Source organism: Lycorma delicatula, chromosome 3, assembly GCF_047948215.1.
Source record: "Lycorma delicatula isolate Av1 chromosome 3, ASM4794821v1, whole genome shotgun sequence".
Taxonomy (NCBI): domain Eukaryota; kingdom Metazoa; phylum Arthropoda; class Insecta; order Hemiptera; family Fulgoridae; genus Lycorma; species Lycorma delicatula.
In genome coordinates, this window is record NC_134457.1 from 194,335,147 (window position 1) to 194,348,363 (window position 13,217).

General features: G+C 29.6%; 2 protein-coding genes across 4 annotated transcripts in view; one reads left to right on the plus strand and one right to left on the minus strand.

Annotated features, from left to right (window-relative positions):
- noi (splicing factor 3a subunit 3 noi) overlaps nucleotides 1-2,132 on the minus strand; it is a 33,351-nt gene extending 31,219 nt beyond the window's left edge. For all 3 annotated transcript variants that reach the window (XM_075361270.1, XM_075361271.1, XM_075361269.1), the window contains exon 1: nucleotides 1,915-2,132. In XM_075361270.1, coding sequence (XP_075217385.1) covers nucleotides 1,915-2,010 — 96 coding nt within the window. In that variant the 5' untranslated portion in view covers nucleotides 2,011-2,132. The remainder of the gene's footprint in view (nucleotides 1-1,914) is intronic.
- Nucleotides 2,133-5,906: 3,774 nt separating this feature from the next.
- LOC142321271 (uncharacterized) lies at nucleotides 5,907-10,766 on the plus strand. The gene is made up of 3 exons (XM_075359269.1): nucleotides 5,907-6,017; nucleotides 6,997-7,107; nucleotides 10,629-10,766. Exons 1-3 carry the CDS (start codon nucleotides 5,907-5,909, stop codon nucleotides 10,764-10,766), a joined length of 360 nt encoding a protein of 119 aa, XP_075215384.1.
- Nucleotides 10,767-13,217: the final 2,451 nt, after the last annotated feature.

Sequence of the window (13,217 nt, forward strand, 5' to 3'; positions counted from 1 at the left end):
AGAGTGTAAATGAAGTGTAGTCTTGACCAGTCTCAGGTTGACAATTTCTGAGATGTGTGGTTAATTGAAACCCAACCACCAAAGAACACTGGTATCCACAATCTAGTATTCAACGTATAAAAGTAACTGCGTTTACTACTTAACTTGAATGCTGGAATTCTTGACTTCCAAATCAGCTGATTTATGAAGACGCGTTCACTACTAGACCAAACAGGTGGGTTTCTTTTTTACTCTTGGGAATGAAATTTAATATGTAATATAATAGTACACAATATAACCATCAAAGGATTTATGAGGGCAAATTTTCATAACATTATAATTACAAGTAAACAAATATAAAATATAAATAACATACAGAAAACAAACTAATACAACCGAACACACACTGAAATCAATGTAAAACTACAAAATAGTAATATCATGTACTGGTCACCATGGACCAAAATAGCAGCAAACATATTATTACTTTCCTCATAATAATGGGATGATGCCATCGTAATTGATGGCATCATTATAATGGCGAGATAAATAAAAAGTTCGCAAAAATTTTTATTACAACCACAATTTAAAAAAAAAAGAAATTCCTAGTTTTGCAGAATTAGCAAAATTAATAGGCACTAGTTTGATAAGCATATGTTTTGGATAAATTAAAAATAGTTTTACATCAGCTATTTGACTATCACAAACTCCTTATCAGTTTTATATATATATATATATATATATAATATTATTTTTTAAATTAAAACATTTATTCATTTTAATGATAAATGTCTAAAAACTGCAGAATAACAGAACACTCATTTTAGAAATATTTTATGATCTTGTAAACAGTGATAAATATTGTTTTATCAAAATTAGTTGATACCAGTTGAAATAGGTTTTTATAATAATTAAATTATGGGAAACCTAATTTAACACAAAATTTATCTTCACTTAAAAATTCACAAAACTAACGGTATAGAGTTCAGTGGAAATAAATAAATGTATACAAAATATTTCCAGAAAGGAAGTACTAAATATTCCCTTCTTAACACCACACTGTAAAAAGTACTATTTGCCATTTTTAAATAATTATTCAAAATTTAATTTAACTTAAAAATATCAAATTCAACTGCTACAGGAAACTGGAAATTAGAAGTAGAAATATTGTAAAAACTGTTCCACTACCATAAATTTTTTAAATCTTAACTTAAGTAGAAATTTTTGTGTAATTAATTTTAGAATCTTTGATTAAATTCTATTCTGTGGGAGAGGATTAAGTTTTGCAGAAAGACCAAAATTAATGGTGATTAGGCTACTCGGCACATAGATAAGAAAATAGGCCAGATCTTTGACTTCTATAACCTTTTAAGGCTATCTAGTACATTTTTCTTGACAAGTCAAATTTACATAAAATAAACAATTTAAGTTTGGTGTCACTTTAAAGGATAAAACTCTAGATTTCTAGCAGCTTATTTAAAAATATAATGAAATAGTTTCGTTAGTCATATATAAAATATTCTGTACATTATATACCAGTTTATATGAAGACTTAAGTTTTTTGTCGGGCTCGAATTTAACCGAAGGTTGAGATGCCGTAAGCGGCCAGGGAAAAACGATAGCATCAAAAATTAAGGTTATTTTTCTTAAATTACTGTTATTAAATTTTTGTAGAGTCGGACTGGGTCTCCTATTGTATATATAATCATATAATATGCGTATGTCTTACTTTTGTAATGTTGCTTTGTTAAGGTTATGTAGAGTATCACCATAGGTAAATAATTATTCAGTAGTTAGATAAACTCAAATAGATGTTCACAATTCAAAATAACATGATAAAAAATAATAATTCTGTATTCAATAAAAACATCAAATCATAAGCACAGTTTACGATTACCAAAACAAAATAAATAATTTCGGTTACATGACACTTACACTGGATTTCTTGTGTAACATTTCCTTTACCATAGCATCCATTAATCTCTCCCTCTCTTCATGATATCTTCTTTGCTGTTCTAAAATTGTCTCCATTTTGTACAACAGAATTCCAAAGCGTTCTGAAAATGAAGTGAATAAATAAAATTCCACAAAAATAATTCAAATCAAAAACACAAACACACTACTCTGGCACGCTAAAATGAGTAGTACTGTAGTTAACTACTTCCTCCTGATTCGTTCAATTTCAACAGTTCAAACGAATGGATGAATTACCTTAATTAAGGTAATTTTGAATGGATTCTATTTTTTAAACTATACTTCATTATTAAGAACTCTAACGTGCTACAAATAAATTTTAAAGGAAAACATGAGATAAATGAAATGAAAAAATGCCTGACATCTGTTAGGAATCAAATCAGAGACTCTCCAACATAAATAACTAACTGGCCCAATAACATCAACTGGCCGACCGATACCAGAAGATGCTCTTAATCGAAATATAGGTGTTCCAACTTAAAAGTCTATCATTATTTCAGAAGTAATTAGTTAATACTATATTTCAGTTTTTCTTTAGAATGATTATATTGATTTGATGCAACATGGTTGTATTGAAAATAATGATTGTGATAGTAGAGGAAGTTAGGTATCGGATCTCTAACGCGTCTTCCCAAATCTGCTGATTTGGAAGTCAAGAGTTCCAGCGTTCAAATCCTAGTAAAGTCAGTTATTTTTTCACGAATTTGAATAGTAGATCGTGGATACCGGTTTTCTTTGGTGGTTGGGTTTTCAATTAACCACACATCTCAGGAATGGTCAAACTGAGACTGTACAAGACTGCACTTCATTTACACTCATTCATCCTCTGAAATATTATTTGTAAGGTAATTACCGGAGGCTAAACAGAGAGAAAAAAGTATCGGATCTTGTCAATATACGAATTTTATTTGTGCTTAAGTGAATATTTTGACAAGGTATTGTATTTGCTTCGTACTGTTAACTCAAGAGTTTGATACAAATACCTCAGTATTAAAACATGATTTTGAAAAAAATCAATAGAGTTACTTTATTGTAAAATTCTGAATCTCAAAAATTAAGTTCAGATGTTTGGAGTTAGAACCTAAATAAATAGATCTTCTGAGGGTCATTTTTCATTAACTTATTTAGGTTTTTCAATATAAAGATTCATTATTAAAAACTGTAAATCTATATTACAGTAACTATAAAACTGTGAAATGTGTAATTTTTGTTTACTGGTAGAACATAAAATTACTAATTCATTTTTAAACTTTGATACCACTAATCAACACAAAATTTGTACCTAAGATGTAACACAACTTTTCTTTCTATAATTTGGGTGCTGATTTCAAATATGCTACTGAAATTGTGTTACCACCTAAAGTTTTTACATAAATCATATATTTGTAAGAATTTTTTATAATAAACTCATTTTGATCAACTACTGGTTATGAATAAATTAAGAATAAGAATAAGTTTCTCTATTTTTACTTCTAAATAATATGCAATGCTTAATAAAGAAATAATATGTTAAAAAATTATGATATATTAGAAAAACTGAAGTTGTTGCCTACTAAGAGCTTAAAATCTTATTCAGTCTAGTTTCCCTTGAGTATTGTTTCACAGAGTTATTAGTGTTTTGCTATATTTTCATCAATTCTTTATAATACAAAAGCAATTTTTCTTGTTTTTATTTGCTACAATATGGCTTCTGCAAAGTTTGTGGATGTTCAAATCATCCAGACAATTTTTCTTATGTCTGTGATAAATTTATGACTAAATCTCAAAGAAAGACTATTTCTGAGTTGATAAAAACATAAATTTTATTTTGATTTTGCACTTGGGGATCACGATAAAATCTGGGCGCTTCATGTTATTTGCATATTGTGCTCAGTAACTCTAACTGAATGGTTGAAGGGGAAATAAAAAGCCATGCCATTTGCTGTACCGATGCTTTGGCGTGAACCTAAGCATCACTTCACAGACTGCTACTTTTGTATGTCAAATATATTTGGATTTTCATTCAAAAATAGAAAGTCATAAAATATGCAGATGTATCCTCAGCTCTAAAGCCAGTATCACACAGAGAGAAGTTATGTTTACCTGTACCACGATCTAATCTAACATTGGTAGAACAATTTGAAAATGAAGCTGAGGATGTATAGAATGTTGAAGAATTTCTTCCTGCATCTGGTGAGAAATCTCCTCATTTAATTCAACATGAATTTAATTATTTAGTTTGTGATTTAAAGTTATCAAAGAAGCAAGCTGAACTTCTCGGGTCTAAACTGCAACAGTGGATGGAATCTTTTTGCGGAAAAAAATTCCCTGCAATGTATAATCTTCGCTTATGTAAGGTAGTAGCCAATTTCATTCTTTTGCTCACATTTTACCAATTCTACTGTAAATAAAGATATGATACATTCAGTTTCACATCAAATAAGATTGTAAGCAAAATTTCAATTGTCTACAATGAATAATCTTTGCTTATGTAAGTTAGCAGCCAGTTTCATTCTGCTGCAATCATTATAACAACTATACTGCAAATAATGATATGAAACATTCAGTTTCACAATTATTAAAATGGAAAGCAAAATTTCACAATCTACAATGAATAATCTTTCATTAAGGAAGCTGGCATTTCATTAAGGATGCAACAGCTTTTTTATAATTTAATAAAAATATAGAAAAAAATAATCTAATTGAATTAAATAATATAAATATACTTAAGAAATTGAAAATGTTGATGCATAAAAATATTTAGTTATATTACTATAATACAAAAAAAAAGGAATGAATATGTCACCATGAAAGATGGAACATTGTGGAAAAACTATTTTTTATCAAACATATTAAATTAATTAAAAATATAACAAAAAATATATCAACTCTATCAATGCATATTTGTACTAAAAATAAATAAAATATTAAATGAATAATACATCACTGCATTTTATAATTTTGGGCAAAGGCATGTGGCACGTTGTCTACTAAAACGCAGTAACCATTTACATTAAACTTTTAGTTAAAAAAAAAAAAAAATAGAATTTGTACCCGGCTTTGCACGGGCTTTGTTCATTAACTTCGTAGTCCTTTCTTTTACGGGAAAAACAAGATAATATTCGAAAACATAATAATCTTAACAAAATAACTTAAATTCTTTTATGCTGTCTTTATTTTATTATTGCAAGATTTTTGCAGTTAAAAAAAAGAAGAAAAATCCTTACAATAAGCATAAATAAATAAATAAAGAACAGTATTTAAATTAAATAAACAATTAAATTGATCGCTACATAATTTAAAAAATATTGAAAAAATTTTCACCTGATCTGAGTAGTGTAAACTTTCTTTTAAAAGATTCAAAAAGTTGTAGAAAATAACAGCCTGGGTGTTGGGTACCACCTTGGACTATAGTGATTTGGACAATAGCATGTTTTTGCCACTCCTTGTTGGGGATAGCCAGCTACAATGTCTAGGGATGTCTGGTTACCCCTTATTTATTGACAACTCCAGCACTTTAAAAATCAAATATCCTATTACAGAGGCCTAGTAGTCAAGAAATGTTTGCCCCATTACACCTCACATAGTTCTGCTTCCTGAGAAGATAGTGGGCTCTGCTTGCTGGGAATTGAAAACCAGCATAGATTTTTTTTAATTTCATGATTTAATAATCTGTACTACAGTCAGAGTTGATATGTCTTGAGTTGAGTTGAGTAGTCAGTGGAATAAGAATTATCAGATCCTACTGAATTGAGGGTATAGCATGCAGAAAGGATATAACAAAGGATCGTCTTGTTTATTGTTATTGTAGCAAATGTTAATGTGTGGCTTCATTTGCTTAATTTGACAGTAATTTTTTTTTTTAATGAGTTTGATTAACTTGGTTTATCTTTCTCCATTATATTTAAAAACAAAAATTTTTTAGACATAGGTTGGCTTAGAATATTGATGCACCACAAAACAGCTGGTGTATAATGATTCTAACCTCAACTCCATTGGTGGATATAAGATTCCCTTGTGTTTTGATGTACTGCTTTTTGAAATGTTCAAGAAATAGTGAAATCATTGTGTTTGAGGAATGTACGGTAAGTTAAATTCATTTTTTGGTAATTTTTAGGAATTTGACAACAAATAAAATAAAATAAAAATTTGATTTAATTAATGTAAAATAACAATAATTAACATTATTGAATTTAGTTTAAAAATTACTTTTGTTATTAATAAGCTGTATGTAATTCGTGTATTTAGCTTAAATTAGATGAGGTTAGTGAGTGAAGCAAGCATAGGTTATGTTTTGTTAGTTTTTTGTTGATATTTGTTCATTAGATGTATGTATTCATTTTATACATAAAATGTATGTTGGATTGTTTTTAACCACCTCTAAAAGGGGGAAACTGGAATTAGAGTATATTTGATCATTTTCATTGATGTTGTGGTCTGATTGTCACCAAAACTCGAATTCAGTTGTGAAATTTTGTTTGGAAAGTAAATATTGGGGTAAGTAAATATTGAAATCTTGTAATAGGCAAAATAGGAAGGTGCACTCTAATTTTCATGGTTTCAGGAATTCCCTTTTATATTTTCACTCAAGTGAGATAAATTAGTTATAGGGGTTTTGCATTTTCAATTAATATTCTATAAGTGCTGGGAACATTCAATTGATATTTTTCTACTAATTGTTGAGGTACTAATTCTATGTGCATATAAAGAATAAGCCAACTAAATCGCTCATTACAATTTTTTAGCTTCAGCCATTTGTTGAATAGCTTGATTGTAAGAGTTAAGTGAAGTTATTTAGGAAAGGAAAGAAAAATTAGTTTGGTTAACCATTTCCAAAGGATTATAAAAGAGATTTAAATTAAGCATAACATTTGTTTATCCAAAAAACAAATAATTCAGCTAGTTGTAAGTGTAACATATTGTTAATTTACACTTATAAAATTTTGAATGTAAAATGGTGCATGCTTATATTGTTCTGATGGATCGGTTTGAAAATTCCAAGTTTTCAAAATGAATGGTTATTTATTTTCTATGTAATATAACTTAATTAAAAGTATTTTACAGATGACAGCCTTGGAAAGAGGAAAGAAAATAGATGAATTGCAGAAGAGGTTACTTGATTCAGAAATGTTACGGAATCGTTGTACTCGTAAAGTGACGCTTCTTAAAGACCAGGTGAGTTAAAGTTTTATTATTTTTCTTCTCTTGTCCTCAACACATTGAATAACAACACATTAAAATTAATATTAACTTTTTGCAGGTCATTGCTAAATCATTAGGAAAGTAGTTCCTTAGAAATGCTTACTTCAATTGACGGTTGAAGTTTTTTGATAAAATTATTTGGTGTACTCTATCAAACACTTATTTTTGTACGGCTGTATTATAACGTTTGAATTTTGCAGCTGAATCTGTATCATAGTGAGGGTCATTACAAAACAGATTTTCATTACAATATAGATGATCAACCGATCAGAAGCCTACTCTTTTCAATCAGTGACCTATCAGAAGCGGTTATTATTTAATATATCATCTGTTTTTTTACTTTGTTTTTAATCCAGTTTAGTAGTTAGCAAGCAGAGGCTAATTTGAAATTACATCAGTAGGTAACTATGTTTCTGTATTATACTGTTTGTAATTTTTTTAGTATTAAAAAAGTCTTTAATACTAGTCGATATTAAAGGAAAGGCAGAAATTATGACTAATAACCTATTGCCACAGAAATGTATATTTAATGTATTTTTTGAAAAATTAAAAATAAAATTCTGTTAACAATGTATCCATCATTGATTTAAAACAACAATCCTACCTATTCTACCAGCCTGTTATACTATTCTACTACTCTACTACTCTACTACTCTACTATTATGTGTACTTATATATCAAAATAAATTTTGATGTGGTATGAAATATTTTTATTTTTTTTAAAAATTACACTGATAGACAAAAAAAAATTAATGTTTCTCTATGTATGATACCATTTCTTGAATACATTATGATCTGTAAATACAATTTTTCTATCACCCTTAGTTTTAAATAAATTATGCTTAAAAAAAAATTAAGGAAAAATGTAGTTAAAATCTGTAAAATTTATAATTTTGCATGGCCATACCTGTTTAAGAATGATTTTGCTGATGCTATTAAATAATTTTTCGAGTAAATAGCCTCAGGCACTTCCCGAATTAATGTCCAACAGTAATCGGCTAGCATGTTAATATTCCATTTCCTCTTATAACGGCTTTCCATCACTGAATTGTCTTGGTGGAAACGTTTACTGTGTTCGTTACTTATGTCTCTGAGGTTGTCCAGGAAAAAATCCAGATGCAAGTGGAGGAAATGTATTTTCAAAGACATTTTATAGCTCCGTATGAAGTAAGAAGTTGATTAACAATATCGTGGTAATTGTTAGATTTATGTTTGCCAAGAAAATCTTTGCAAACATCTTAAAATGAAGCCCAAGTTGCACTCTACATTATTTAACATTGATTTAAATACATCACTTTGACCAACTCTCTTATTTGAGGACCAAAAAATATTCCTTCATTAATTTTTCCTTTACTTACGTTTGGAAATTACTGCCTGAAGTACAAAAATCCGGGACTATCCTTCTTCATTGCTTTTACAGAATTTTTCATTAGTCCTAGCTTGATATGGAGAGGGGGTAAAAATATTTTTTTGGGTTCTACTAAGGACTCATGAATAATATTTTTCCCATTTGGAGTTAATTTGTCTAATTTTTTCCACTCTTTGGTAACATAATGTTTATCCCTAGCTCGGCTGTCCCATTTGCAACGAAAACAAATGTACGTAGTGTAGCCTAACTGCATGCATAACAAAATAGCTATAACTTTCAAATCACCATATATGTTCCAGCTATGTTTTTTATAATTTATTTTTTCAAGAATGTCTTTCATCACATCATATTATGTCTCTTCCAAATTAATACCATAAGCGATTGATATCGAAGGATATTTGTTACCATTGTGTAGTAGAACCACTTTTAAACTATACTTGGATAAATCCATGAAAAGATGCCAGTCCTAAGGTTTATGAACTTGTCCTAAATACAACATAACCTCATCAATATTTGTGCAATAAACTATATTATTTTCATCAATAAAGTACTGAGAAAGTTCTTTTTGTCTGTTTTGAAAGCTCAAAATTTTTGTATTTTTTTGAAGTAAATTCCAACTTTGCAGTCTTTATCATAACAGTTCAGGTGATTTTTTGATAAATTTAAATCCCTAACAAAGTCATTTAATTCACCTTGTGATATAAGATGTGGCTTACTGGAAGATAATTCAAAATCAAAATCATTGTTGTCTTCTTCAGTACTACCTGATTCTTCATCGCTGCTTTTGAAACATACATTCACAAGTGGCTCAGGAACTGGAATAATTTCACTGTGAGGTACAGGCCTGATTGCAAATTGCAACCAAGAATTTTTAAAATATGTTTAATATTTTAGAAATTCCAGACCCACATGTTAAAAGCAACAATCGGTTACATGATCCTTTGGTTCACGCCAAACCATAGGTATACCAAATGGTAAAGCCTTCCATGAACCTTTTAGCCATCCTCTTAAATATACAGAACAATTAGTGTGTATTATATGAGGAGCCCATGTCTTATCCTGATCATCAATTTTACACTGTAAGTACAAATGATATGCTCTTTTAATTAAATGTGTAATGTTTTTTCTATTTGATTTTATGGTAAACTCACCACATACATAACAAAAGACATCCACATCATTTACATTTACACAATTTCAAGGCATTATGACACTGCACTATTAACAAATTTAAGACAGCAGCAATAAGACTGAACAAAATTAATTCATTCCTAAATCCAGTGCTTAATACAAACAACACAGTTGTGTTTTCAGCTACATGTTTTGACCTGCACAGACATGATTAATCTTGTCCATGAAGGTTCACTCTTCAGTATTACATATGATGTCATAATATATGACCATCATATGATTTAATTCTTTGTCTAGTATTGTTTATTTATAGTTTACAAATTGTGTTAACAATGTTAAACAATAAAAAATGAGATAACAAAATACAATATAGAAGCATAAAATGCTGAGTTCATATAATGCTAAGTTCATATTCATTTTTAGCATCGAAAACAGATTAAAATCATATATCACTTTTTTGGGAAAGAAAAATTATGTTTATCAGTGCTATTATTTAAAAAAAATATATTTTTTTTTTCTTTCACTTCTCGAATAAAACATTATTTGACCTACTTAATACACTTGCTATCTCATACTTGATTGCTTAGTTAAACTGTACTGCAGCTCAAAAAAACAACTTTTCACATAATTTAATTGGAAATGAATGGGTCATCTCATTACATTTGACTTTGTGGCAAGTAACTTTTATTTTTTATTACTTATTTAAATTTTTTCCAGCTACCATCTCTGGTTCTCAGGTTGCTACATACTATGACAATAAAAAATGTAATAATCTGTTTTAGTAAATACCTCTCGGTGCTGGAACTATGCAGAAAAAACTAATTATCAAATTTTTTGTGATTTTTTTTTTTGTAGTTTGGTATATTTACTTGTCAAATATGTTTTGTAATATTGTACTAGGTAATTTTGTAATTCTATTTAATCCATATTTGTAGCTTAACATTTGAACAAAATTAGTTAACATTGTTAAGTTAGCATTATTAATTTTTAACAGGTTAGAACAACCAGTGAAACAGCTGAACAAGAAAGATCAATGTGTGAAAATTCAATTCAGCTGCTTAGAGATGATTTAACTAATACTAAAGCAAGTTTAGCTGATTGCCATCGTAGAGAAAACCAGGTATTCCTTTAGTTAGTAAATAATTTATGTGTAGAGTTACTGGGATTGATGATTTTAAAAGTAAAATAAAAAATACAGAATATGATGTAACAAGTATTTTTTAATATGTAATTACACCAAATGTAAATGGCATTTATTAGCATAACTCCATTTTTTAAATAACATATCAGACAAATGTTCTCTACTATATTCAATACACTGTTGTATGATATGTAGATCCCCCCCACCTTAGAAAATAGTCACATAGTCATAGGTCTGGAAAATGTGTTACGTTTATACAAATTTGGATATTAGATCGTGGATACCACTCTTCTGTAGTGGTTGGGTTTCAATTAACCACACATTTCAGGAATGGTTCATCTGAGACTTCACTTCATTTCATATATTATATATGTATATAGTATATGTAAGTATAGTATTATTATGTGTATAGTATATATATATAGATATACATTATGTATTACTTATTTATTATATACTATATATATATATTATGCTTTATATTATTTAATATATTCATACATATCATCCTTGCACATTCTCTGAAATAATACCTTATGGTGGTTCCGGAGGCTAAACAAAAAACGAAAGGTCTAGAGAACGTGCAAGCCGTACAGCATCTCCTCCTTTAGAAACCATGCAGCCTGAAAACATTTCTTGAACGAACAGTATGGTGCTCTGATAGTCTAGACTGTTGCTCCATCCTGATGGAACCACACCATATTCAAATCGTTCCTACAATGAACCAGTTCAGGAGCAAGAAAGTCTTGTAACATATTGTTATGTACTGGTCAGAATTGGCTGTCACAAAGTGCCCTTCTCTTCAAAGAAATAAGGACCTATGATTCCAAAACTTGCCAGACAGTTACTAGGATTATATCTAGAACTGGTAGAAAACCTTGGGTTTCAGACGATATATTGCAGCTGATGGATGAACGTAGAAAATCTAAGAATGCTAGTGATGAAGAAAGTAAAAGGAACTATCGGCAATTAAGAAATGCTATAAACAGGAAGTGCAAACTGGCGAAAGAAGAGTGGATTAAAGAAAAGTGTTCAGAAGTGGAAAGAGAAATGAACATTGGTAAAATAGACGGAGCATACAGGAAAGTTAAGGAAACGTTTTGGGGTACATAAATTAAAATCTAATAATGTGTTAAACAAAGATGGTACACCAATATATAATACGAAAGGTAAAGTTGATAGATGGGTGGAATATATTGAAGAGTTCTACGGCGGAAATGAATTAGAAAATGGTGTTATAGAGGAAGAAGAGGAAGTTGAGGAGGATGAAATGGGAGAAACAATACTGAGATCTGAATTTAAGAGAGCATTAAAAGATTTAAATGACAGAAAGACTCCTGGAATAGACGGAATACCTGTAGAATTACTGCGCAGTGCAGGTGAGGAAGCGATTGATAGATTATACAAACTGGTGTGTAATATTTATGAAAAAGGGGAATTTCTGTCAGACTTCAAAAAAAGTGTTATAGTAATGATACCAAAGAAAGCAGGGGCAGATAAATGTGAAGAATACAGAACAATTAGTTTAACTAGTCATGCATCAAAAATCTTAACTAGAATTCTATACAGAAGAATCGAGAAGAGAGTGGAGGAAGTGTTAGAAGACCAATTTGGTTTCAGGAAAAGTATAGGGACCAGGGAAGCAATTTTAGGCCTCAGATTAATAGTAGAAGGAAGATTAAAGAAAAACAAACCGACATACTTGGCGTTTATAGACCTAGAAAAGGCATTAGATAACGTAGACTGGAATAAAATGTTCAGCATTTTAAAAAAAATTAGGGTTCAAATACAGAGATAGAAGAACAATTGCTAACATGTTCAGGAACCAAACAGCAACAGTAACAATTGAAGAACATAAGAGAGAAGCCGTAATAAGAAAGGAAGTTGGACAAGGATGTTCCCTATCTCCGTTACTTTTTAATCTTTACATGGAACTAGCAGTTAATGATGTTAAAGAACAATTTAGATTGGGAGTAACAGTACAAGGTGAAAAGATAAAGATGCTACGATTTGCTGATGATATAGTAATTCTAGCTGAAAGTAAAAAGGATTTAGAAGAAACAATGAACGGCATAGATGAAGTCCTACGTAAGAACTATCGCATGGAAATAAACAAGAACAAAACAAAAGTAATGAAATGTAGTAGAAATAACAAAGATGAACCACTGAATGTGAAAATAGGAGGAGAAAAGATTATGGAGGTAGAAGAATTTTGTTATTTGGGAAGTAGAATTACTAAAGATGGACGAAGCAGGAGCGATATAAAATGCCGAATAGCACAAGCTAAACGAGCCTTCAGTAAGAAATATAATTTGTTTACATCAAAAATGAATTTAAATGTCAGGAAAAGATTTTTGAAAGTGTATGTTTGGAGTGTCGCTTTATATGGAAGTGAAACTTGGACGATCGAAGTATCTGAGAAGAAAAGATTAGAAGCTTTTG

Coding starts and splice junctions, on each gene's coding strand:
- LOC142321271 (XM_075359269.1), top strand. CDS start 5,907: ATGATTCTAACCTCAACTCCATTGGTGGATATAAGATTCCCTTGTGTT. Junction 6,018..6,996: donor TTGTGTTTGAGGAATGTACG/GTAAGTTAAATT, acceptor AGTATTTTACAG/ATGACAGCCTTGGAAAGAGG. Junction 7,108..10,628: donor TGACGCTTCTTAAAGACCAG/GTGAGTTAAAGT, acceptor AATTTTTAACAG/GTTAGAACAACCAGTGAAAC.